Source organism: Phyllopteryx taeniolatus, chromosome 10 (genome assembly GCF_024500385.1).
Source record: "Phyllopteryx taeniolatus isolate TA_2022b chromosome 10, UOR_Ptae_1.2, whole genome shotgun sequence".
Taxonomy (NCBI): domain Eukaryota; kingdom Metazoa; phylum Chordata; class Actinopteri; order Syngnathiformes; family Syngnathidae; genus Phyllopteryx; species Phyllopteryx taeniolatus.
Genome location: NC_084511.1, coordinates 23,833,419 through 23,860,690, shown reverse-complemented (window position 1 = coordinate 23,860,690; position 27,272 = coordinate 23,833,419). Strand labels below are relative to the sequence as shown.

General features: G+C 38.9%; 3 protein-coding genes and 1 long non-coding RNA gene across 15 annotated transcripts in view; 2 read left to right on the top strand and 2 right to left on the bottom strand.

Moving 5' to 3' along the window:
* The first annotated feature begins 820 nt into the window (after positions 1-820).
* Positions 821-9,606, top strand: vgll1 (vestigial like family member 1). Of its 2 annotated transcripts, XR_009790561.1 has the most exons (5): positions 821-1,041; positions 3,188-3,390; positions 4,104-4,439; positions 6,521-6,738; positions 7,792-9,606. XR_009790561.1 is itself a non-coding variant. In XM_061788246.1 (4 exons), the coding sequence occupies exons 2-4, from the start codon at positions 3,201-3,203 to the stop codon at positions 6,556-6,558; spliced, it is 564 nt and encodes a 187-aa protein (XP_061644230.1). In that variant the 5' UTR covers positions 821-1,041; positions 3,188-3,200; the 3' UTR covers positions 6,559-7,134. The 2 variants fall into 2 exon arrangements, 1 of the variants encoding a protein (XP_061644230.1); XM_061788246.1 differs by lacking the exon at positions 7,792-9,606 and having other exon boundaries at positions 6,521-7,134.
* On the bottom strand, positions 6,613-16,221 carry LOC133484979 (uncharacterized). 2 transcript variants are annotated; one of them, XR_009790563.1, is made up of 3 exons: positions 16,063-16,221; positions 13,129-13,295; positions 6,613-6,752 (listed from the first exon to the last, which is right to left on the bottom strand). It is a non-coding gene; the product is annotated as an uncharacterized LOC133484979 (long non-coding RNA). The 2 variants fall into 2 exon arrangements; XR_009790562.1 differs by lacking the exon at positions 6,613-6,752 and adding an exon at positions 11,980-12,973.
* Positions 13,024-17,469, top strand: cd40lg (CD40 ligand). 4 transcript variants are annotated; one of them, XM_061788245.1, is made up of 4 exons: positions 13,024-13,311; positions 14,316-14,334; positions 14,748-14,816; positions 16,058-17,469. In XM_061788245.1, exons 1-4 carry the CDS (start codon positions 13,039-13,041, stop codon positions 16,423-16,425), a joined length of 729 nt encoding a protein of 242 aa, XP_061644229.1. In that variant the 5' UTR covers positions 13,024-13,038; the 3' UTR covers positions 16,426-17,469. The 4 variants fall into 4 exon arrangements, with proteins under 4 accessions (XP_061644229.1, XP_061644228.1, XP_061644227.1 ...); XM_061788244.1 differs by having other exon boundaries at positions 16,055-17,469; XM_061788243.1 differs by having other exon boundaries at positions 14,748-14,849.
* Positions 16,945-27,272, bottom strand: part of arhgef6 (Rac/Cdc42 guanine nucleotide exchange factor (GEF) 6) — a 36,579-nt gene continuing 26,251 nt past the window's right edge. For 3 of the 7 annotated variants that reach the window (XM_061788233.1, XM_061788236.1, XM_061788239.1), the window contains 4 exons: positions 25,327-25,423; positions 23,797-24,079; positions 22,669-22,723; positions 16,945-21,787 (listed from right to left, as the gene is read on the bottom strand). In XM_061788233.1, coding sequence (XP_061644217.1) covers positions 21,647-21,787; positions 22,669-22,723; positions 23,797-24,079; positions 25,327-25,423 — 576 coding nt within the window. In that variant the 3' untranslated portion in view covers positions 16,945-21,646. The remainder of the gene's footprint in view (positions 21,788-22,668; positions 22,724-23,796; positions 24,080-25,326; positions 25,424-27,272) is intronic. The other 4 variants (XM_061788237.1, XM_061788238.1, XM_061788234.1 and 1 more) reach the window with 3 other exon arrangements.

Sequence of the window (27,272 nt, the reverse complement as noted above, 5' to 3'; positions counted from 1 at the left end):
CATAGTGTTGATTTAATTCTTCCATCCATTCATTTTTTTTAACCGTTTATGCTCACTAGGGTCCCAGGCGTGCCGGAGCCTATCCCAGCTATCTTTGGGCGAGAGGCGGGGTACACCCTGAACTCGTCACCAGCCAATCGCAGGGCACATATAAACAAAGAACCATTCGCACTCACAGTCACACCTACGGGCAATTTGGAGTCTTCAATCAATCTACCATGCATGTTTACAAGAAAGGGGGAAAACAACAACCAGAACACACACCCATGACAGATACTTCTTGCATACTGTCTGTGCCCCAGTTGGAGATACTGTATTAATACAGACCTGGCTGACCAAGCTACTGCATATACAGTACTATTTCCCTCTTGTTATCTCAGAGTGTTACTATTGCTTCTTTCTTGATCGGCATTTCCCTGATTCTTCAACAATATACCCAACATCAATTTTCTGTTTATGTAAATGTGCAAACATGCAAACTATTTACGAGCCATTATAAAACGACAGTGCAACAATTACACAAGTCATTCACAGGCCTTTTCAGACGTGGAGAGCCATGTTGGATGGTCGGTTTATGTTTATAAGAGTTTTCCCTTTCTTGTCCTAAAATCACCACTGTAGATATTAAAATTAGAGGCCTCAATTTTAATCAGTTATCTACAGTGGTGTTTGCAGAGTCGATGATTTTTCACACTTAGGGTTTGGGGATTGTTTATTTGTATTTATTTCAGTTTTTTCATTTGCCTTCAGTCTTTGGAATTCTGGTTGAACTTGCTAGATGACATTCTGCTCATAGCTACGTGTACAAGAAGCCTCACACACCCTTTCAGTCTTACATATCCCATCAGCAAGGGGTATGTTTGGTCTTTCCAGTATAAAAATAAAGACACCTTGTGTTGTTATTTTTGAACCTAATCAATGATAGGTTAACACAAAGCCAAACAACAGAAACCTCCCAGGAATTTTGGCATTGGCTCATCGAGGTGAAGACATCAGCTTTCAGTCAAAGTAACAACACATTTGTTGTTCAGCTTTAGCCAGGTAAGACATTTTAGATTGATCATTTTCGGTCATTTATGTGATTAGGTACAACAAAAATGCTGTATTTTTGCTATCTGCAATGTGACACATAGGATTATTTATTCATAATACACAGTACAGTGATTTCTTCAATTCCACTTGTCTACTTAATTTTGCTGCGCTGAAAATGCACACTTTATTTATGCTGAAGTCAGACTGCTAACTTTCTGGAGGTTGTCATGACACTATAAAAAGTGATTTATATGCAACAAATGTAAATTGTTGACATTTTTGATGAAACACTTCTGCAAAACCCAAATGTTAACCCAAGAAATGTGTATTGCAATAAAAATCAAAGAAATCCATTAGTTAAAATTTTAAAAATACAGTCCTTATCATTATATTTATAAGAATGACATGCAATATATAAGCTCATATTTTAATGATATCTCATATTTATATGAGGAACATTCTTTCATTTTTTTTATAGACACAAGAGGCTCACATGAAGTGGTTATACTTTTTATTTAAAAATATAGACTATATTTATATACTTTGAGTATATGTAATCTATATTTGATTTAATATAATTAAGCGGCTGGGATGAGAATCAGCACCTCCAAATCTGAAACCATGGTCCTCAGTTGGAAAAGGGTGGCGTGCCATCTCCAGGTCGGGCATGAGATCCTGCCCCAAGTGGAGGAGTTCAAGTATCTTGGGGTCTTGTTCACGAGTGAGGGAAGAATGGAACGGGAGATCGACAGGCGGATCGTTGCAGCGTCTGCAGTGATGCGGACTTTGTATCGGTCCGTTGTGGTAAAGAAGGAGCTAAGCCGAAAAGCGAAGCTCTCAATTTACCGGTTGATCTACGTTCTTACCCTCACCTATGGTCACGGCTGGGGAGAGGGAACTCTGGGCGTCCCTGCTGAAGCTACTGCCCCCGTGACCCGACCTCGGATAAGGTAGAAAATGGATGGGTGGATAAATAATATATTAATATAACATTTTGTGTATGTTTCACTGATTGTAAGCACAGGAATATGTGGGAATGGTAATTATAATTATAGTAATTACAATTATAAGTTTATTAATTAGCATAATAATAATAATTATTATTATTATATGGCTGATTTCTGTATACAGTTTGCATGGATCCCAAATTGATTGCTAATTCATTAGACATCCATTTTCTGTAGCACTAGCACTACTATCCCACTTTGGTTGCAGTGATTTCCAACAAGTTACCGGTTAGCGATCATCAGTTGTCCCATGGTAAATTATCCAATTTCACTTAATTGGTATGAAAATTGTTACAAATAATGTATCTTCGTTCATCTATCTATGCCAGCGACGTATAGTGACAGGCACAACAATTACTGTAATTTCTCGTGTATAATGCGCATTTTTTCCCCCAAAAAATTGTCAAAAGTCAATAATGCGTATTATACATAGGTATAGGGGGAAATGAAAAAGCTTTCAGATTTTATAAATGTTTGCCGCCATCTAACGGTTATGAAAAAGCTGTACACTTTCATTCCAATGTCACCGCCACCTAGAGGTTATGAGAAAGGTGTAGCCTACACTTTCATTCTAATATGACTGGGGTAGGTATGACTGCATATACTGGATGTGCGGTTGTGCTCTTAAGTTTACATAGCCTGGCAGAATTTGAGGTCAACTTTGGGGGTGCGCATTATACATTGGTGCGCAATATACACGAGAAATGAAGGTAAGTGCAATATGTGCCCTGGCTCAATAAATGTTGGGGAAACTGAATTATAGGATTGTAAAAAAATAATAATAATAATTTAAATAAAAACATTTTAAAGCATTCTGTAGCGCTTGTGCTCATTAGGGTGGCAGGTGAGCTGGAGGATATCCTAGCTGACTGGTTGGGAGCCAACAAATAAACAACCATTGACAGTCACATTCACACCTATGGACAATTTACAGCAGGGGTGGCCAACTCATTTTTGTCGCCTCATCATATTATGACATGAGCTGCGAACTACCACATATTACCGGTTCGACATTTGAAAATTTACCAAGTTGCAGATGTTTCTCTTGGAGCCAACTGTATTTGCTGTTTTTGTGTTCAGGCCAAAGCAATAAGAGTATCTGGACTACTACTTAAATACAGAGTACTTTTTCCACCTCTGCTTCTCAGTAACGACTGACCCATGGAGGATGGCATAGACAGTCCAGTGGCCGTGAAGGTGGAGGGCCACTCCCGCAGCGTGATCCTGAGGTACTTCCGGGGCGACATCGGGAGTATGGTGGACGCCCACTTCAACCGTGCTCTCAGCAAAGACTTCAAAAACAACTTGCTGGTTGTCAAGCCCAAGAAAATGCGTAAAAACATCAAATTAGGTAAGTGAGTGTAGACATAGGGCCGTGTTGTAGTGAAATAATCTTTTCAAACTAAGAGTAAGAGTAAACAATCTATTTATATCTGGTCGGAGCTAAGTTTAGCACCAAGATACCACAAGATGGCTGCAAAGCACTACTTTTGCCTAAATGAAGCTCCTCAACTCACTTTAACATAGTACCTTGGCACCAAGACCCACAAGATGGCAGCAAAGCACTACCTTTGCCTAAATGTAGCTCCTCAATTCACTTCAACGTTTTCTTGGCACCAAGATTGTGGCAAAACATTACTTCTGTCTAAATGGACCTCCTCAACTCACTTCAACATAGTTCCTTGGGACCAAGATGAAACAAAAGGCATAAAAATACTACTTTTGTCTCAATGAACCTCCTCAACTCACTGCAACATAGTTCTTTAGCACCGAAATGCCACCAGATGGCAGCAGAGCGATAACTGCATTACTTTGGTATGAGCACAAAAAAAAGAAGGAATCCTTTTTTTTTAGCAAATAACCGAGTATGGGTACCGAAGCAATTCTGCCAATATTCCAATTTGCAAACGCCATACCGAGAATATGCCAGGTTCGCTGCATTTCTGCCTTAAACTATTAATATAGGCAACTATAAAATTGATGGGGCTCTGTGAATTTTGTTTTGCTGCAGGTCTCGACCCCTATATTCCCCGCTAATAGTGCTCTCCTCTTTTTCCCCATCAGAGGAGAGCAGCACTTCTCAGGCTAACCTGGCCGAGCCGCTCCCCGTGACGGGACGCTACTTGGCTTTCGGCTCTACCGACAACCCTTCCAGGCCATGGCACTCGTTCATCGCCAGGACCGGGGAGGCTTCGGGGTTGCCGTCCGCCATGTATTCGGCGGAAGACCTGAGCTTGACCGGGCAGCAGTACACCTCGTCCCTGCTCAACCTCCTGCACAGCGACCGCGCCGAGATGGGGCCTGGCGTGGCTTCCAGCTCCAAGGCGGAACATCCGGCCAACTGGATGGTGCCTCAAGGATTTAGAGACTCTGTGGAGCCTGCTGGAGGCTTTGAGCATGGTAAGCCTTCGTTATGTAATACAGCATCTGCCATCAGTCTTTCTTGGAAGCTATCGAACCTTCCAAAATGGACATAATTAGAAGCACAATCCAAAAATGAACGAGTTCATTGTCCTTTTTTTTCTCAGTATGTTGCTGAGGGACTATTACACTCAAAATACCACCATTTCCCCATTGCTGCCAGCAATTCAGTCCACATTAGTAGCCAGCTGCAGCTTTCACCCTCCAGTCACATAAACATGAGGACAAATATGTTGCTTGAACTGTCTTTTTTTTATGAGGAATTAAAACAAAAACTGGACTATAGTCCTTAATGTGCCAACTCCAACATGCAACACAATATGATAGGAACGATGGTTAAAGTCGCATTCAGTCTCCGCCATTGATCACTTTGCATTACACGCATCGCTGGCTGACTACACAGTACAAACTAAATTTGATATCTAATCTATTGATATATTACAAAACGGAACAAAATCCATATTATGACCGTTTGATTGACCGCACTGAATCGGTTACCAAATACGGCGTTTATTCCCTGACATACTGTATGAAGGCCCGTATAGAGTGCGTTCTCTTGGAAGTACCTAAACAAACCTGGCACTCTAACGAAAATGAACCATTGTTCAAAAACCGTTCACAGACGCCGGAGTGAGCGCGTTCATCGGGCAGAAACAAATTTGGCTCAGTTTACCTTTGCCCAAAATATAAACTAGTTCATGAACTTTCGTTCATTGAACTTTTTCAGGTACAACACTGATTACGACTTTTTATCCTGACAAAATACAACTTTGTTCTTGTAAAGATTGTGGGCTCTATCTTTGTGACGCGCAAGTCTGAGTTAGACCGGGTGCTTGTAATTTTGTAGACGAGGGCAGCCGGCGTATTTAAAAAAAAAAAGTGCTGTCTGCACCTCGTGGGTGTGAACCTAGCTGACTTCACCGCCAATCAAAACGGCTTCTTTCATTCATTCCCTTTAAGTGAGGCGCAATGCAGTCTCGCATGGAGAGAGTGATCCGTGCCTGACTGGAGCATTATCACTTGGCCGGTGTGGCAAAAGACGGCGGAATTAAATACAGTATGAGCTAGTGATAACCGCGGGCGACTTTAATATGTCCGCACACCCCACCCATGCACGATCGTTATAGTTAAATAATTAAAATGGGACGTCTGCGCTGGCGTGGGCATCACCACAGCGGACTTCAATCCCCTCCAATCGAAGCGGGTAATTGCATACCTGTTAAAAACGCCACAAATAGTCTAGCAGTGTTTTCGCTTCCGTGTTACTTTGTGCTGTTCTTGCTCGAAGTTGTTTATTTGTCACGTTCATTAAAAGTAATTTTATAACTGTACCACTGGCATTATCATAAGCCTAACATAAGCTTCATACAACACCATAAACGGGATATGAAAAAAAACTATTCCTATACTTCTACTGTTTGTTTGGGGTTTTTTTGGGGGGGGATTGTATCGTCGGATTTGTTTTTAGAATATAGGCATCTTTTCCAGAAGAAAAGGTGTGGCAGTACAAGAATAAAGTTTTAGTTTTGAAATTCACTTCCTCCTACTCCTTATTGAACATATATGTAATTGAACTAGATTTGTATTTTATTTTTTCATTTTCACTGTTCACATGTTCAAAATAAAGATTTCACTCAATCAATCAAAAATATGACTTTCTTTCTCTAGTAAACTTGCTTTAAATTAAACTGAATTTAATATCATAATATCACAACTTTATCCTTGTCGGCGAAACAACTTTTCTTTCTCTAAAAAATATGAACTTGTTATCGTACGTAATTTTCCGACTTCTTCCTCAAAAATAGGTGATTCCTATGGCATTTGCAGATGCAAATTGTAGTTTTGGTTGTGGCAATTATAAAACGTTTTTCCTCAGTACGGGAGTCCCTGGACCCAAAAAGTTTAAGAACCAGTGCCAGTTTAGCTCAAATTTAATATTCAAGCTGTTATTGTTACATACTGTTTCTTTTAATTTACTTTTGACTGTATGCCTTTGTAAGTTTTTTATGAATGAACCAGAGCTGCTTTGGACGGCTTCACATGCGTGTGTCCTCTATTAGGACAACGTCTGGACAAGAAAGACTTGTATTGGTACTAAGAGGACCGTGTGGTGGGCGACGGCACAGAGACTACACCGGAGTCATCATCATCATCTTCATCATCATCAGCAGCAGCAACAGGAGCAGCAACAGGAAATGTTGATTCTCTTCTTGCACTTGTCAGCGACATGACGTCAGCACCTCAGCATGTGGCGGTAGAAAGGAACCGAACCCGTTGAGTGAGTTTCTGTCGCTGGAAAGAAATTGGATAAATATTTTTTCCATCATCATCAGGATATGGAGCAGTAGGCTATCAGTAAAGTTTGCCTCTGGGGTGGTGACGTCAATGCTGCCTGTTTGTTTTTGTGATGCAATTTTTTAGTTTTTACAAAGACAAATAAACAGCGCTTCAACTGTAACCTTGTACAGTAAATCCCCAAAGCTACTGTCAATCTAGCCTGGATTGTTAGTGGAAATTACAGTGTCTTCACGTGTACTTCAGTTGCAAATTATCTTTAAGATATTTTTTATTTTTTTTTTACTGGTGAGGATAAGCGGTACGGAAAATGGATGGATGGATATTTATTTTTAAGGGTTATGCTGTAAGATGTATAATAAACTGTTTTAGAATCATAGTTTGTGGTATATGTAAGTATGGTAATTTATAATTTACAGTTTAGTGAACCCCCTGTCGCAGGGAATTCATTCAAGCAATTGACGACTACCCAAAAAGGTTTACAGTTGCCCAAAGATGCCACAAGATGGTGGCAAAGCACTTTTTTCCATTAGACAAGGCAGTGGCCTGACTAAATGAAGTTGCTCACCTCAGTTCAACATAGTTCCATGATGCCAACAGATGGTGCCAAAGCAATATTTGTATATGAGACATGGTTTTGGGCTGAGCACAAGAACAGCAAAAAAGGTGCGTTTTTGAGTGAATACAGGAGGATATGTTCAAAAGAAAAGTAGGTTGGGTCTTTTGAGTGAAAGCTGGAGGAGGAGAGTGAAAAATTAAAAATAACTATTAAAAGTAACAATACTTAAGATGGAAGGTCCTAAACAAAAACAGTTATTTAAGGTTTGGAAGAGGGTCGAGCCTGCACCTTGTCTGTTTTGCAGCACTAACAGGTTTTATGAGTCTGTCAAGGGATACATCCTTAAAATGAGAGGGTAACCAGACAGGTATCCGCCTTAATGCCCATATTAGTCTCAGTGATCGAAGAATTCCACCGGGCTTGAGGCAAGGGGTTCTTAATCTCATTCCTAAGGAGCTCAATTTTCTTTTCTTTTAGTAACAAATGGATGAGATCATCATCTGAAAAGGGGGATTTGTTGGAAGTAGGCTGCTGCTGGGTTAGCATTGCTGCTGTATCAAGTAAGTACTGTACATTACCCCTAACCTCGCGGGCTTGTCGTTCGCCCTGGAATCCTCTAAATCTTCTGCACCAATCCCTGGGTTATGCCTTAGAGCGTTTGCCTATCCCCGTGGCTGTTTGGTGTTTTGCTACGATGATAACATAGTGTGAGTATTTTTGTTTTGCTATCTATGGATTACGGATTACAACGATGATGAAGTGTGAATTCCCCGTCCTGCTACCTGTGAATTATGTAGCAAGCATTACAGGGCCTGACCCTCAATACATTCACAATCTTCAGAGACTGGATTTTTGAAGCTCTCGAAATTCAATTCCAACTATTCCTGTAGTTCAGTGTACAGTAGACCACCACATATTCACAGTGCGACATTCACAACTTCATGTATTCACAGATTTTCTTTTTCCAACACGGTATATTTAATATTTACATTAATGGGACTTTGGGTCTCAACAACTGACAGACTTTTTTAGCCACTTACACACTTCTAAAGTGTGATCTAATAATTTGCCGAGTAGAATGGAAACCTACTGCTGCTGCATGGAGATCAATAGCGCCATCATCATGCTTCGCTGAATGCCCACGATTTTATCACCTTAAGCAAAGTGTCAGGTGGAGATGGGCTTCAAATTGGGCCGCACAAGAGCCGTTATTTTGACACTCCTCATAATCATCTACGAACCCATTTTCTGCTTGACAGAGGACAAAGAGGAAACTCATAATTACAGTGGACTTTTTTTTTTCTTCCTTTATCGATTCGTCAGGCCTTTATTGTCGAAACCTTCCTGCACCTTGTTTGGCTACGTGAGAATGATTATATTTGTAAGGTGTTGATATAGTTAGCAACTGCCACATGAATTGAGGTGTCTATGATTTAGTCACATTTATACGTGTAAAAATATGTTATATAATAGGTTGTATGTTATGCTTTATCATGCTTTTTGTGTCTCTTTTATTGATATTATCTGCTGTTAGCCTAATAACATAATTGCTTAGGTCATTTTTTTAACATTTTTTGAAAGAAAAAAAAAAACTAACTCAACAAACAAGAGTCTCGTTGCTTTGAGTCAAACATTTTGGATTACCCTGACCTGGATGTCTGACAATCTACACAAAAAGCACATTGATATTTTTTATTGATGGCTTATAGGCAATTATGGATTCTTATGCATTTAGGCTAAAGATGGATACCTGTCCTTGTTAGTACCTCTCATATTGTCACTGTCGCGTGGAATCCTTCCATTTCCGAAATGACTACATCTCCGGAAATTTAAAAAAATTAAAAAACACACCATCTTGCTTGTTACCAAATACCGCATCGTTCAAGTTGATATTATACCATACTGCTATCATATACCATTGCGCACTAACATCAACACAACACCCCCGAGAATCATGTTAAGTCACTAATTTACACTGCGTTCTAAATTGCTGTATAATGCAAATTATATTTGTCTCTGATTTTCCTGAATAGTCAATGCAAATGACAGTCATCATAATTTTCAAGTCATCAATATCTAAGAGTAAAAAAAATATATATTTACCGGCATTACCAGATAACGAGCAACCCTTTATTACTCAGTGACTGTTTTTTGTCAATATCTTTATGTCTCAAAAGTATTCTCTGTCAATTGACTGTCTGTTGTCGTACCAGAGCGGCTCCAACTACCGGAGACAAATTCCTCGTGTGTTTTTTGGACATACTTGGCAAATAAAGATGATTTTGATTCTGATTCTGAGTATAATTCTCAATGATGACAGCATGGTAGGTTAACTGAAGACTCCAAATTGTTCGAAGATATGAATTTGAGTGTGAATGTTTTGTTTTTTTATATGTAAGGATAAGCGGTTTGGAAAACGGATGGATGGATTTAAAGAACTGAAAATAGTTATTTGTTGAATTTGCAGCATAAGGAGGTCACATTGACTGAATGCAATATAACTGCGCATGCGCCAAAGTTTCTCAACAGGGTTGAGATCAGGGATGCCAATGACGCAAAGGTATTCCTAGCAGCATGAGATTGTTCACTGACGAGTGCAGTGCAACCCTGGATGGTCCAGATGAATGACGTAATGGATGGCCACCATGTCCCAACAAGGCTGCGACATCAGCAAGGAGGTGGCGGAGTCATGTTTTAGGCCACAACCAGGAGGAGAGAGCTGGGTGGCCCCTTTAGGTCCTAACTATTTTCACTCTTTATTGACTAAAAATGTTCAGACTTATTTTGACAAATTCTGAGGTGACATAATGCCGCACGGCTCTCGCAAAGTGAAACAAGAAGTGTAGTTTGACAACACTTCTCACACAGTTGAGCGTTCAAGAGTTAATAGATTTGTTCCCAAGCTATTTTCAACAGTTTAAATTGGTTCATTATAACAGATGTGGGGGCAGTCCAATAGTATTGATTTGTGAGAAAAAATATGAAATTGACCACAGTTGGACATTCAGCGATGTACAGTATATATATTGCCAACCATTCGCATTTTCTATGGTGGTTTCATTTGGGCACAGTGACCGACTGGTTAGAGCGTCTGCCTCACAGTTCTGAGGAGCGGGGTTCAATCCCTCGCCCCGCCTGTGTGGAGTTTGCATGTTCTCCCCGGCACTCCGGTTTCCTCCCACATCCCAAAAACATGCATGGTAGGTTAATTGAAGACTCTAAATTGCCCGTAGGTGTGGATGTGTGCGCGATTGGTTGTTTGTTTATGTGTGCCCCGAGATTGGCTGGCCACCAGTTCAGGGTGTACCCCGCCTCCTGCCCGATGATAGTTGGGATAGGCTCCAGCACTCCCGAGACCCTTGTGAGGATAAGCGGCTCAGAAAATGGATGGATGGAAGGAGTACTGTCAGGAGAAGTATAATGGGGGCTTGACTCATCTACCACTAGATGGCACAAAAAGCCACCTGTTGACAGTGTTGGGAAGGTTACTTTGGAAACGTAGTTGGTTACAATTACAAGTTACCCTGTTGAAAATGTAATATCAGTGTAACTAATTCTACTACTTTCTCAAAACATATACCTACATGTGATTACATTTTGATTACTTTTCTTAATTTCGAATGACTACATCAACAGGACCCTTGGAGGTTTCAAAAAAGTGAACTAAAAAAAAAGCAACTTTTTAATTCCTTTGATATTTATGGGTATGCATGGTAGTCATGTTTAACTGGCATTAGGTTTATAAGGGGGTTCTTGTAAAAATTATGTATGATTATTTGCGCATCATATGATGGCCGCGTGTTCTCCAGATAGGGAAAATCAACCCTTTGACAACGCAGCGTCGAGAACATAACATTCTGAGGATGGTGTTGACGCTGGTGTGGTGCTACCTGCTATGCTGGATGCCCTACGGCGTGGTGGCGCTCATGACCACGTTCGGGGGATCGCAGCTCGTCACGCCCTCCGCCAGCGTGGTGCCCTCTTTCCTGGCCAAGTTTAAAGAACGAAATCCTTTTTTAAAAGACCACTGGTTGGTTATATATTAATAACCAGGCATTGTTTATTTTATGTTTGTTATCATCATATTATTTAAATTTTATTTAAAACATTTATCTATCATATCTATATATTGTCATGTAGCATATATTATCATACATTTAAAAGGCTGGTTAATTATTATTTCTATTTTCCTGAAGCAATTAATTGATTATAAAATTAATTTTTTCGTAGTTATTTTTGTTATTTTTAACTGTTTGTATTGTTATGATGATGATTGTTTAATTCAAAAAGATTTTTAATTTCTGTATTTCTCACATGATATGTTATTTAAAATGTATTATTTCACTTTAACCTAAAAACTAGCTCATTTTTTTTATCTACAGTAAAACATTAATTTCTCTTTGTGCCATTTCTGCTTTATTTGTTCCAGTTTTTCCACTGTCTAGTAGCCTTCGTGAAGTGCAAAGCGCAACCCCTGTCGGTCCGAGAGGCGAGGCCCACCCAGCCCGAGGTCGCAGAGGTTATGCGATTCGTTCCCCGATCATCGACTTCGCTCGCTCAGCGGCACCACGGACCACGGCCCCGGCCCTCGTCGTCTGCTACACTCCGCACAGACCTTTTCAGCCCGTCAATCACAAGACTGACAAAAGGTGACCAGTCGATGGACTGTTTGCTGAGGGAACGCACAACACTGAACTAAGTACTAAAATACATTTTTACTGTTAATTACTGTATATACAATACCCATTTTTATAGCTTTGTAAAATGAAAAAATAAAATTTCTCTGCACAGAAAATAGTTGGCTTCTTCTATGACCTTACATATTGGCTGCCACTAAGAGTTAAGTGCAATAGTAGTCTAAGTCCAAACACCAGTAAAAACTATCAATAGTTCATGAAATAAGATAAATAACATTCACTTACATGGCACTACCGCCTTTCTCACCGTGATGGGCGCGCACTCACGGCCAACAACAAGGAGCTCAAAAGCGACCACGCAAAGTATCCTAAGGCAAGATGCCTTTTTGAGGTATTGGCATAACTAGATAACTTACGACACGTTGCAGAAAGCTAGAACATGCTCCCAAGCCCAGGGAGCCAATGCAAACTCCACACAAGAAATCCGTAGCAGAGATTCGAACCCTGAACCTTGACTGTATGATGAATGCGCAACAACTTTGCACACACAGTGAAGCCAATAGCATGACAAGAAAAACAAGTGGTTAGAAACATTTGCATATCCACAGATACAAACTCAGTTCCAGAGAGCTATTCCTTGAACAATGAGCTTAGTTGTAAGCATCAGAGGGTCGTCTTAGACCAAATGAAGCTCCTCAACACACTTTATTATAGTTACTTGGCACCAAAATGCCACAAAGTGTGCCAAAGCACTCCCTGGACCCAAAATGTTTGAAAAACCCTGGTCTAAATAAAATAACATATGATAAATGTTATTTATTCCCAAAGAGGAAATTCAGGTGTTACAGCAGTAAATAAAATGTTCCTCTTTAACAAAACCAGTTGCTGACATGAAAACATTCCTGCAGTGCCTCTTCTGTGTCTTTAGAGCAAATTTTCACAGCCCTCCTTTCCCTCATAAAGTTACCGTTGCTGTCACAGGAAGATGTGAGTACTTTTTGCCTGCAGAGTAGATTTCTCACCTTGAGAGAGAGGAAATGCAAATGAGAGCAAACATTTCCGAAGAAGAGGGGGAGAAGGAGGGAAAATGACGCTGCAGTCGTGTTTCACATATCACAGCGCCGAGCGTATGGGATGCCACCTTGTGCTCATCTCCGTTATAATGATCAACACGTACCACAGTAGCGTGGCGTCGCCACCGCCACCGCTTCCCCCGCGCCAGTCTCAGGTGTTCATCCAGCCTCAGGGTCCATCTGCAAGCCACAGCAAGAATCTGTTCCGCTCTCTTCTGGCAGTCGTAGTGCTGCATTTTCTGCTCACTGTGGGGGGATTCGCCTTCCTGTACTACACAGGCAGAATGGTAAAAGCATCATTTAGTTTTTACCTTTACCTTTTATATGGCACGGGTGCCTATTATGTCACTTAACTTCAGTTAGGTCATAGGGACTTTTTCAGTAACATTTCAAGTATTATATTTACTGTATAGTGACGATATAACAGTATAAACAATTTCTGTCATTGTATTTAAATGAGTTGAGAAAATGCAGTAAGTTGTGTTAAGTTACCAAACATGCTTCCTTCCATCTGAATGATAATGAATACATGTATATTAATTGTGGCATAGTCACAATTTGAAGATAATGGTCATAAATGTGTGGGAAAAAAACTAATTGTAATAAACGTTCAGTATACAGAAATAATATATAATAGCTAACTATATAAACTAAATAGTATTACACAGGTATATATTATAATTTGAATAGAATGATAATCATTAATCATTTTGAGGAAATGTACTGAATTGAAAAAAATGTATTAGGATGAAAATTTCAAGTTTATTAAGTCTTGTAATATGTTGTTAATGGTAATAGTTAGTGGAATTGTGAGATAACGATAATATTTTGGGGATTAACGTAGTATGTGACAAATAAATACATGTACCTATACTGTATTACACCGTTATATTCATAAATTAATCCTAATGGTAACACTGCGGAAAAAGGTACTCTTTTCATTTTTTAAGGTCTTGTAATGTAATGTACAATAATTTGAGGAAATGAAATACAATACGATCTAATAAATAATTAAATTAAATTAAAGATTCCAAATCATCCAACATGTCATAACTCAATTTTAAACTACATTTATTATGCAATGAAGCAATGATTAAACATTACCTGTCATTCTGTTAAACCAGGTACAGTAAAAATATTTACAGTGACAACATTTTTCCTGTTTCTCAAACTTAGTGTTGATTTAATAATCCTCCAAAAAAAATTTGAAAAATAAAACAAAGGTTCGCCTCTGCTCAGTTGTCATAAGATCACTCGCTGACCTTTCGCACACTCTACTTTTACCCAACAGGAAAAGCCATTATCTGAAGGTATATTTTATCTTGTTTCTTTTTATCTTTTCTTTGTCAGACCAGTGTTTCCCAATCTTTATTGAGTCATGCACATATTTTACATTTGAAAAAATCTCACGGCACACCACTAAAGAAAATGTCAAAAAAAATCAATAAAAAAAAAAAAAGTTGAGTCTCAATGAACCCACAAATTCACTTTGTGTGAAATGTGGGCAAAGCTATTATTCTGTTCAATGAATAGCAACACAGAGTAATTGGACTTTCAGCCATCTAATGAAATGGCATTTAATTGTTTGTGTAGTAAATAAATGCAAATTTTGGGACCAATTAAGAGCAATTCAAAAATTTTCCATGGCACAATGATTGAGAATCACAGTTAGACACATACAGCTAAAGAAATAAATAAATGTTTACTTTTTTGTTACTTCCAGCTTCAAGTTCCTCCAGAGCGTTGGCCCGCATGATCGTGGTGAAGCGAATCAGGAATCAGGAATCAACATGTAAACAACTTACCCCCTCCTGTCATCTTTTCAGTCAGTTTGAGCCTGTTTAATGTTTGTCTTGAAATTGATTTTTTTTTTTTTTCTGGGTTTTTTTCATACTAGTTCCATTGGCAGATTTTTTTTCACTTAAAACAAGACATAAGATATAAAGACATAATATAAGTGGGGGGGGGGGGAGATCTGCCAACGGAACTAGTATAAATTCACTTGATAAAATCTTTTTTTAGTCTTTTTTTTGTCTTGCTGAAAAATTTGAAAAAAGTCCAAACTGTCTCAAAATAAGCACAGTAAGACATTTTGATTAGAAAAGATGAAGATGTTTGCAGTTGAGCCATACCTTTTCCATTTTTGTACGATGGATTGCACAGTGATCCTTAAGCTGTTCAAAGCTTGCGATACAGTATCTATATATTATGTAAAATATCTAAATAAAATCATATATATATTTTTTTTAATAGACTAACCCTGCTTTAAATTTCTCCACAACTTTGTCCCTAACCTGTCTGGTGAGTTCCTTGGTCTTGAGATACTGTTCTCTAACAAACCCATGAGGCCTTCGCAGAAAGCTGTATTTTATATACTGAAATTAAGGTGGGCTCCATTTACTAATTAGGTGACTTCTGAAGGCAATTGATTGCACTATTTATTTATACTTGCTTAAAATTTGGAAATCCATATCTCACTTTCATTCCGCTTCACAATTACGTACTACTTTGTCTTGGTCAATCATGTAAAATCTCAACAAAATGCATTAAGTTTGTGATTGAAAGGTCACAAAATGCAAAAAAAAAAAAAAAAAAAAAAGTTAAAGTGATGTTAATACATGTGTTGTACAATTGCCTTGGGGGAAAAAAGGCAATGTATAACATGGCGACTAGCTATGCTAGTTTCGTTAGCCGGTTTCGCATCGTGAGTTAGCATTAACCTAGCGCACTTATAAAAGACAAACTTAGCGTGGTTTGGTTAAATACATAACGTGGAATTCCATTTGTTTTATGTTTAGTTTGAGAGTAAAGTTAAACTAAACTGGGAGTGTTAATAAACAGTTTGAAGTTTGAATATTCACTATCTGCCAGCCTGCTGCTTGTTCGAGTTCACTGCTGTATCGCAAAAAAGGGCTCGTATCGCAAAAAAAAAAAAATCGACCCTCGTATCTCAAGGCACCGCTAATTATTTTGCGGACCCCCAAGTTCCGGCAAGTACAGTTTTAAGGACGCGCCGATGTCTTCCCCCAGCAGGTTACCTTCAGTGGGACATGAAGCACTCGGTGCGAAGCAACGTCAACTACTACCACAGCAGCTGGCTGACCGTCCTGCAGCCCGGGGACTACTTGGTCTTCTCCAGGGTGAGCTTCTCCAAGGCCGACCCGAAGAGGCCCCTGGCCAGCGCAGTCAAGCTGAAACGCGGCGCGTCGTCCAAGGAGACGGTGGCCATGCAAGCCTACTGCAGCCTCAACGGCTCGGTGTCCATCCCACGGTTGTGCACCGCCTCCTTGGTAGAGGTGATGACACTAGAGACGGGGAACCAGCTCAGCTTGTGGGTTCAGGACCTGTCACTGGTGGACTACAGCGAGACCGCCACCAGCTTTGGGATGTACAAACTTTGACAGTGTGGACCAGATCACAAAAGTATTAATTTATTTGAAAAACGTTTTTTTGTTAGGTTAGGTTTGCAGCACTTTGAAGCATTTAGAGTGTGCATTAAAATTAATGTACAATATTTTTAAGGGCTATATTGAAGTACTATAACTAACGGTAATTGTTATGCCTACATAATGTAAACGTGGTTTATACTTCAACTGCAATAGTTTGTATTTTTGTCTGAGAATCTCACAAAAAGCTCACATTAAAAAAAGCAAAGATTTCTGGGCAGCACTGTGGACTCATTGAGGTTGTGGGTCATATCAACTCATTTATTGTATTGTAAATTACTACATTGTGCATTTGTTGTAACAAGAGTTAAAAGTCTGGAAATAGTAAATGTCACATACCGACAGGATGTGTGTGCACGCACAACACCTTCCATGATGTTGTCAGAAGACTTCTGGTATATATTCATATGCGGCATGAATATGCAAAAAAACACTAAAATAGGGACACAGTTTCCATTCATCAAACAACCACACTTAGAATAGGAAACCTTTAATAAAAGAATGACAACATAAAGTACAGAGTGCTTCGAACAAAATGCAACAATACAATAAGAATTGCATAGAACCTTTAAAAGCAGGCTTGACGTGAGATGAAAATTCCCGCTGCAGTGAAGTGCTCAGTGAGGCTGCAGACATTTTAGGCTATAAAATAAAAAAACACAAAACAAAGTATACAGGAAGTAGAGTGCTCTTCTGTTGCATTTACATTGCTGCAGTGCTCTTGAGCAACACACGCTGCCTAGTACCGATTATACAATTACTATTATAAGATGAAAATTGGGACCTGCTCAACGGAACTGTACACATTTTTTGTTGCAATTCTCTCACACACCCACCCACACACACACACAATCTAGCAGGTGCTGAGGTCCATTATTTCTTTCTTGCGCTATTTTTGTCAAATTATGATAACATTTGGAAAAAATAAACAAAACGCACTTGTAGTCCCCCCTCCCAAAACAATATACCTCATCTGGAGGCACTTTTAGGCGAATAAATCTCTCACCTATCAATGAGGAAAACATACAATTTGAGTATAAAACATTTTTAAGCCATTATCTTTAATTTTTGCTTATTTGAGACTATTTCAGGGTGAGACACCACAAATAAATAAATAGAGCATAAAAAAATCCAAAAAGCATTTAAAAGGTAAATAAAAATATATATTTTAGTAATAGGAAGTATTATTTTCGTACTTATCTGTTTGTTCACCATCGGGCTATAAATGTGATTATCTTAATATTATTATTTGAGTATAATCGCAACGTGAGATGTGGCTCTTTTAATAAAAACCTGCATTAATATTCATTCATGCAGCTATTTAATAAATGATACACGTTTAACACTGTTAAGGGGAAACTCTGATATGAATAAAAACATTAAATGTACAGTCCATAGCTTAATATATCGATGTCCTGACAGCACAACAAACAAATGATGGCAAAGGGCAGAAATCGTTGCCATGGTAACAGAAGCGCACAACAACAGTGGACCAGATAGATTCCTCTTCAAACTTAAGCTTTTATAAGAAAAAAAAAAAAAAAAAAAAGGTGGCCATGAGCTTTTGTTTGTATTACACTTCCTGGTTGAAAACAGTTCACAGTGGCGTTCGGCGAGACAGGCGACGGGTGTGAAAACGCGTGTGTGTGGTGTGGTTGTGTCCAACCAATGAAGAGCAATGCATCTTAAACAAAAAAAAAATACAAGAACATTTTTTTATATGGAGATGCTTTTCAATGGATAGCTATGCTAACGTTAAATATAGCGGTTACAGTGATTCCCAACCACTGCACCATCAGAGATAATGCCATGAGAAATTATCCAATTTCAACTAACGGGTTCAAAAATATTGTTTATTAACACAAATAATGTGTCTTTGGTCATTCCTCTATGCTAACGACAAATAGTGACAGGCAGAACAATTAAATGTTCTTCCATTAAATGGCAAAAGCTACAAGTAGCCTGTGTATCTACCTGTTGCCATTCATACAACCGAACACAGTGAACCCCCGCAGTTCGACAGTCGCAAATTCAACTACACCTTGGTGCTTTCTTGGAGTCAAGGAACTATGTTGAAGTGACTTGAGGCGCTTCATTTAGACAAAGGTAGTGTGCTCTGCAACCATCTTGGGTCGGGAAACTATGTTTGAGTTGAGGAGTTTCATTTTGTCAAGAAAGTGCTTTGCTGTTATCTTGAGGAATCTCGGTGTAAAAAAAAAAAAAAAGAACTATGTTAAAATGAGTTGAGGAGTTTTATTGAGACAAAAATGGTGCTTTGCCACCATCTTGACATCAAGGAACTACAGTACAGTGAAAAAGTATTGGGCCCCTTCTCAAATTTTGGGATAGTTTCCCCACTTTAATGTTTAAGATGATTAAACAAATGTAAATATCAGACAACTATAACCCAAGTGAAATTAAAATGCTGTTTTTAAATTATTTCATTTATTAAAGAAACACAACTACTCAATGTTACCTGGCCCTGTGTGGAAAAAGTAATGGCCCCCTAAACCTAATAACTGGTTGGGCCATCCTCAGCAGCAACAACTGAAATGAAGTGTTTTCTATAACTGCCAATGAGTCGTTCACATCTCTGGAGATATTTTGGCCCAACCTTCCTTGCAGAATTGTTTGAATTCAGCAGAAATGGAGGGTTTTCGAGCATGAACGGCATTTTTAAGGTCATGCCACTGCATTCCAATACGATTCAAGTCTGGACTTTGACTAAGCAACTCCCAAAACCTTCATTTTGTTTTTTTTCAGCCATTCATAAGTTGACTTGCTTATGTTTTTCGGATTGTTATCCTGCTGCAGAACCCAAGTGCGCTTCAGCTTGAGGTCACAAACTGATGGCTGAACATTCTCCTTCAGGATTTTCTGTTAAAGAGCAGACTTTATTGTTCCATCAATCACAGCAAGTTGTCCAAGTCCTGAAGGAGCAAAGCAGTCCAAGACCATCATACTACCAACACCATGTTTGACTCTTGGTATGTTTTTTCCTGAAATGCTGTGTTAATTTATGCCAGATGAAAGGAGATACACACCTTTACAAAAGCTTAACTTTCATCTCGTCAACCCATAAAATATTTTCCCAAAAGTCTTCAGTTTTTTTTTTTTGCAAAAGTAAGTTAAGCCTTTATGTTCTTTTTGGGAAGTAGTGGTTTTCGCCTTTGCCATGAATGCCATTTTTGCCCAGTCTCTTCCTTATTGTTGTGTCATGGACACCGACCTTATCTGAGGCAAGGGAGGCCCTGCAGTTCTTTAGAAGTTGTCCTGAGTTCCTTTGTGCGCTCTTCCTGGATGAGTCATTGCTGTTCTCTTGGGGTAACCTTTGGAAAGTTCACCACTGTTCCATGTTTTCTCCATGTGAGGATAATGGCTCTCCCTATGGTACGCTGGAATCCTACAGCTTTACAAATGGTTTTTGTAACCCTTTCCAGACTGATAGATATCAATTACTTTATTTGGCGACTGTTCTAGATTTTCTTTGGAAAATCGTGTCATTTTTTGCAGGTTTTTTAGATCCTTTGTCCGACTTTATTTGATCAGGACAGACTCTGTTTAAGTGATTTCTTGATCGATCAGGTCTGGAGATAATCAGGCTTGGGTGTGATCACTGAAAATTAACCAAAAATTGTGATTAGCCACAATTAATTCATGATATAACAAAGGGGCTAATTTTCACACAGGGCCAGCTTTTTTGTTTAATAAATGAAAACATCAAAACAGCATTTTAAGTTCACTTGGGTTACTGTATACTTTGATATTTACATTTGTTTGATTATCTTAAACATTAAAGAGGGCAAATTGCAAAAATGTAAGAATTTGAGAAGAGGGCCTATAACTTTTCATGGCACTGTATGTTGAGAAGTGATTTATGGGTTTCAATTTAGACAAACTACCAGTCAAAAGTTTGGATACATCAATTCCAAATCCCAATTCCAATGGACATTGTGTAAAATGTAAATAAAAACAGAATACAATGATTTTCAAATCCTTTTCAACCTATATTCAATTGAATACACGACACTAAGATACAATAAGATGATATTCATTCATTTTGAATTTGATGCCTGCAACACGTTCTAACTAAAGACTGGGAAAGTTGATGAATGCTTAAAAAAAAACACTAGTTTGGAACATTCCACAGGTGAACAGGTTACTTGGAAACAGGTGAGTGTTATTATTGGGTATAAAAGGAGCATCCCCAAAAGGCTCAGTTGTTCAAGGTACATACAGGTTTTGGAGCAACATATGCTGCCATCCAAGCAACGTCTTTTTGAGAAACGTACCTGCTTATTTCAGCAAGACAATGCCAAGCCACATTTTGCACGTTACAACAATGTGGCTTCATAGTAAAAGACTGAGTACAAGACTGGCCTGCCAACAGTCCAGACCTGTCTCCCATTGAAAATGTGTGGCGCATTATGAAGCGCAAAATCTGAAAATGGAGACTCCGCACTGTTAAGCAACTGAAGCTGTACATAAGCAAGAATGGGAAAGGATTCCACCTACAAAGCTTCAACACTTAGTGTCCTCAGTTCCCCAACGCTTATTGAGGTTTGTTAAAAGGAAAGGTGTCCCAGCTTTTTTGGAGCGTGTTGCAGGCATCAAATTCCAAATGAGTGAAACTTTGCAAAACAAAAACAATAGTTTATCAGTTTGAACATTAAATATAGTCTGTAGTGTATTCAATTGAATAAAGGATAAAAAAAATGACTTGCAAATCATTGTATTTTGTTTTTATTTCCATTTTACACAACGTCCTAACTTCATTGGAATTGGGGTTTGTATGTTATTTGCGTGAGCTTGGTCCCCGAATAGCAGGGGTTTCACTGTAACAGCTACTAAAAAAGCCCACATTACATACTAAGTACATATGTGAGTAAATTGAGTCAAGATCATCATTATTTCAGTATTCTGTAAAGGCTTTTTGTGACATTCTTGTTTGGTGGTGTGCCTTGACATTTTTTTTCTCCTGTAAAATATGTGCCTTGGCTCAATAAAGATTGGGAAACACTGTCAGAGTAAGAGCTATATACATTTAGACTGTGCCGCAACTTTTGTTGCTTTACGTACACCTCTTCGAAGACATACTGCACCTTGACACACATTCATACAAAGAAAGACAAACACACGCACACACACATACACACTCACACATCTTGTTGTGCGTTCAGTGGCCGCCGCCACCGCCGCCTCCTCCGTCGTCCCACGTGCAGTCATTCTTCTGCTTTGCAAGCTTCCTCACCACTCTCTCCAGCTCTTTGCGAGACTTTTGCTCCTCCTCCAGAAACTGCTTCATCCATTTGTTTTCCTGTTACAAAACACACACAGAGAAAAGACATGACTGCAATGTGTTTTTTAATAAGAAAACTAGCACTCTATAATATTGTTCATTATATAAAAAAATATTCCATAATGTAAAATAAGAATTAGTTTTTTTTGGCTTAAATTCAAAGGACATTGCGCTTCTTCTTCTGGTGCATGCACCTTGGCCACCTAGGTGCAGTATAATACAGAAAACGGATATAAATGGAGGTGGTCACAGCTCCTCAGTCAGCTGCAGTTATTTTGTTCTTTGCAGAGGATAAAGAAAGCTTGTCTGTGTGTATTGCTATGTTGTCTGTCTCCATGTGTTGGTCCACCAACTGTGCTCAAATATCCATTGCTAAAAGTGTTATAACACCGCAACACCAATGCCGTTTGTTAGCCCATCTATGGCGTTTAGCATTATGCAATAGCATTAAGCTAATGGAAAAAAACAGCTTGCAGTCTCCTTTTTGAAGAATTGTTCACTATCTGCCAAACTCCTGCTTGTTGTGAAGTGAGTTGAGTTGTGTCCACTGCCACCATACAGCACTTGTATCTCTATGCTTTGCTCGCAAGTCAAAGCAAAAAATAAAATAAAATAAAATATAATCGGCCGAATGACAGCTCCTATCTCGAAAAAATCTTAAGTCGGGTCACTCACATTTAAGGCACCAAGGTACAGTTAAAGATTTTATGATAGTTTGACAACGGAACCAATTAATTCACTTTGCATTTTTTCCAGTGGGGAAAATTTGTGGAAAATAAGACTCCATTAACGTCAATTGGGTTCCACTGCATGAAAGAGAGTGCAGTTAATGTATTAACCACAACAATAAACATGTAAACGCTAATATGTTAAATCAAAACAATTATAGAGACTAATACCTTTTTCAGTTCATGGACCTCATCCTTTAAAGCATACACCGCGTCAACCAGACTCCTGGAAGAAAAAGAAAAAAAATATCACTGTACCCATTTTGAGTGTGGATAATATTACCAATGTGACAAGATTGGCCAAAAATGACAGTCTCAAAAATTGTGAAATTCCTCGTCATGTTACTAATTATTAGTGGTGCACCGAATTTTCGGCCAGCAAAACTGACCCAAAGCTGCATTTTTGGTTTTCGGCCTCTAAGACTTTTGTGGCCAGAACATGAAGTTGTAATGTCGCAAAAAAAAAAAAAAAAAAAAAAAAACACAGCCAGTGCACGCTCCTCTGGATAAAGCTCAGATGAGCCACCGACGACGAGGTGGAGTGCTCTGTGTGCGTATCAGTCTCGCTGTTTAGCGGCTATGGCTACAACGGTCCGTCCATGTTCTGACAGACAATATGAATAGCCAATAATAATGCGAGTTGCTCAGCACTGAACCAATCATGTGGTGCCAGTAGAACCATAGCAAGTCAGAGTTACACACACGGCACATTCGCAGCGAAACACTAACATTTGAAGCCAACTGCTGCAGTCGTGGGCAAGTGCTGGGGGGGGGGGAAAAGTTCCCTCTGAAGAAACAATAGCAGGGTCAACGGATGATATCGGTGACAAGAAAGGGCCAAAGTTCGGCAGTGTGGAGTTATTTTGGCTTTGTGAAGGTCAAAATATTAGAAGCCTCTGTATTTAGTGTCGTACTACAACACTGCAAACCACAACCAATCTCAATAAAAACAGTGTTACAACAATGCCTCATCAAAACTCAGCATTGCTATAGAGAGAGATTTAGATAGAGGGATATAGATAGAGGATACAGATATTGCATAAAAAAAACGAGACAGTCAGAAAGAGAGAGAGAGATAGCAAGATAGATTACTGGATAGAAACGGAGCGATACAGGGATAGAGCTCACGAGATATGTATAGCTAGACAGAGAATAGATAGAGAAAGAGATATTAAAGAGACAGTCAGATAGAAATAAAGTTATGGACAGAGAGAATGCGAGAGGCAGCCAGAGTGGGCTGGTGAGATAGAGATCGCTAAATAGAGGTCGGTCGATGTGCCGTGATCAGCATGCGCTTACTTCTCCTCAATGACTGTCTGCCCGTTGCTCTTCATCTCCTCCACAATGATTTTCTCTTCCTCAGGAAGGAGCACCTGAGGCCCACACTCTTTACGCACAGCTACACACGCGTCCACAAACACAGTTTGATTCATGCTCGTGTGAGCCAGCAGAATGTCACAAAAAAACAGTGTCGTGATAGGAGATGAATACAAACGTGTGCTGGTGGAGTGCGAGCTTGCTCCTGTGCAGTAGGCCTCGATCACCCGCAGGATCTGAGCGTCCTCCTCCAGAGCCACTGTGCCTGAACACAATTCTCCGATTAGCTCCGCCAAGTATATACTTTTAACGTTTTTGTTACCTTAACAAAAAACAAAACAACATCAACAACAAACACAAAAATTCAGGCAGCTGGTAAATTAAATTTGTGGGCGAATCAAGTAACAATATTTCATATTATCCACACCGGCTACCATTGTAGTCCTTCATTTCTAAGTGTATACAGTGAACCCCATATTTGTGGTTCCGCATTTACTCAAGACCAAATAAAAGTCAATAAAATTACTTTGGCACCATCCTGTAGCATCTTGGTGCCAATGAACTATGTTGAAGTGAGTTAAGGAGTTAGATGGGGCATCAATTATTCACAGATTTTTGCTATTCGTGGCAGGACTTGGTTCCCACACTGTAATACATTAATGACAAAATTTAAGTACTGTATTTGCACAATGTTGGCATTCATGGAGGAGTACAATTTGGCACTGATCCAAATTGCTACAAGTGTTAAAAGAGAAAGTAGCTGGGGAGAGGGAAGTCTGGGCTTCCTTCTTAAGCTTCTACCCCCACAACCCAACCCCGGATAAGCGAAAGAAAATGGATGGATGGATAAATGGGGGCTCACTGTAGTGTTACTTTAACCAGCTATAGAAACACAATGAGTCATATGTGCACATAGTCAATATTACGCCAACGTAGTGGAGCTAGCGGTTAGTGTGTCTGCCTCGCAGTTCTGAGGTTTGGAGTTTGCTTGTTCTTCTCGTGATTGCGTGGGTCTTCTCCGGGTTACTCTGGCTTCCTCCCACATTCCAAAAAACATGCATGTTAACTTCATTGATTGTCGCTGTGAGAATCCAGAAATGCGCATCATGTGTTGTGCAAAATACACATACTGCTCACGTCTTTTTTTTTTTGCTTGCAATGAAAAAATATAACTAAAAATACAAAAATAACCGACCGAACAACAGCTTATATCTTGAAAAACAAATCCTAAATCTGGTGACTCGTATCTCTAGGCACCATTGTACATCGACAAACATAAACCCCAAAAAAAAAATTTAAATCCAGCAAACATACAAACTCCACACGGGAGGAAACCGAGAGTCAAAGCCCAAATTTTACAACAGTGACGAAGGCGTGCTAACCACTCATTAATTGTGCTGCCTGAATCCATTCCATTTTCATTATTTCATACAGGAAAAATTATTAAGAATGTAAACTTTGACAAATAATTATTATTATTATTTTTTTTTTTTAAGAGTTAGTAATTCTTACTTCTCCTCGTGTGAACGTCGTCATCTGAAGGCTTCCTTTCCTTCTTCCTATTTCCAGGCAGGAACTTCTTCATGGGCCGCGGGCTCTTGCTGGAGTCCTGCGGGAGCGAATAGAGGAAAGTATGTGACTCTCATTACGCTCCCCTGAAAAGAAGCCAAGACTCCAACCAAATCAATGCACAAGCTCTCAAAGACTTAAAGGACAAAAACGCAGCAAGCGCATGGCGACGGCTGTGACCAAAGCGGGCAGGTATTCACACCATGATAAAACCCTTTTTCTGTAGCCCTGCAGCGATAACGCATTTGTCGCGAAATCAACTCCACATTTCCTCAATGTATCATCACGTCAAAGGCCTTTCACACAGTCAGTGCAGGAAAGAAATTAAACACAAAAGCTTTACAATGGACGACATATTTGCAAAGCAATGGGAAGGAAGCGAGCGAGAGTTAACATTGACACCACTTGTTTTGTTTGAAGAAAGTTTAATGTCTGAACAATCGTAGTTACTGATGACTCCATGATCACTTTACCCATTGAGAAAAATGGAAATGCCATTATTTATTTCAGCCACCAACAAAAATCTTAACATTTGTTTTTAAGAAACATAGCACTCTTAGAGTATTGTACTTTATTTTAAAAAAAGTAACAACATAATTAAAAAGACACTGTGCTCCTTCTGTTGTGTGCGACTCGACCACTGGGGTCAGTATAATACAGATTAGGGCGGGCGATTAATTGAAACGCAATCCTGATTTCGATTTTGGCTTCTCACGATCACAAAAACGTTATAATAATATATTTTTTTAAATGAGTAATGTGCCGAATAGAGCAATAAGTATTTATGCAAGTTCCGGTGTTGTAAAAGCACCCTGAATGCACCTGTTTGGCTTGCAGCAAGCCTGTGACATGTTATTTTGTATTCTCTGAGCTAAATTGTTTTATTTACACCCCAGTTGGAGTTTACTGTAAAACCAAACACAAAATAAAAATAATTACACACATTGTATATTTACATAGAACACAAACTTAGTTCTAGAGACATAGCCAACTTTATGCTAACACTCAATGGAAAACGCGATTTAAAGGGCTAACTCAAATCTGCGTTAGAAGTGAAAGGCGGGATTAACCTTCAAATAACAAATATTCACACTAACGCTGCAGTAAAACATACAGACAGGTAATATAACAATACTCACCAGCATATACTGTATTCTTTCTAATCTCTTAAAAACGAGTTACAAACCTGATTTACAGTCGGGACGTGTAAAACGTAAATTAAAACAAAGACGATGTGCAAATTATTTTCAAACTATATTCAGTTGAATGCAATACAAAGACAAGATATTTAATGTGCAAATTGATAAACTTTGTTTTTTTGTGCAAATATTCACTCATTTTGAATTTGATGCCTGCAACACGTTCCAAGAAAGCTGGTATGTTTACCACTATGTAAAACCTTTCCTTTTAACAACACTCAATAAGCATTTGGGAACTGTGTAGCTTATTTGTTTTTAATTCCTATTACTTGAATATATTATTCATTTACATGTTTCTCATTTATTTTTTGCTTGTTTTTGGGGGGGGGGGGGTTAATTTAAAGTTGAGTTTTGGTAGTTGAATAAAAACAATGAAGTCAATGAATAATTGTGATTTTAAATTGTGATTTCAATATTGATTAAAATAATCGTGATTTTTTTTTTTTTCCATAATTGCCCAGCCCTAATGCAGATAATCATAAAACAAAAAGAGGCTCACAACTAAGTGACTCAGTAAGCTGCAGTATTAGTCATTTTACGCCGAGGATAAAGGATAGATCCCTGTTAGTGCTCTCATATGTTCTCCCTGCATGTGTTGCACACAAATTATGTGTGTGTTTAAATATATTTGACCAATAAATGTGATTCTAATTCTAAAAACAATTTTTTCTTCTTGGGAATCTCTAGAAC

Coding starts and splice junctions, on each gene's coding strand:
- vgll1 (XM_061788246.1), top strand. CDS start 3,201: ATGGAGGATGGCATAGACAGTCCAGTGGCCGTGAAGGTGGAGGGCCAC. Junction 3,391..4,103: donor GCGTAAAAACATCAAATTAG/GTAAGTGAGTGT, acceptor TTTCCCCATCAG/AGGAGAGCAGCACTTCTCAG. Junction 4,440..6,520: donor TGCTGGAGGCTTTGAGCATG/GTAAGCCTTCGT, acceptor GTCCTCTATTAG/GACAACGTCTGGACAAGAAA.
- cd40lg (XM_061788242.1), top strand. CDS start 13,039: ATGACGCTGCAGTCGTGTTTCACATATCACAGCGCCGAGCGTATGGGA. Junction 14,850..16,054: donor CCCCTCCTGTCATCTTTTCA/GTCAGTTTGAGC, acceptor GTCTTCCCCCAG/CAGGTTACCTTCAGTGGGAC.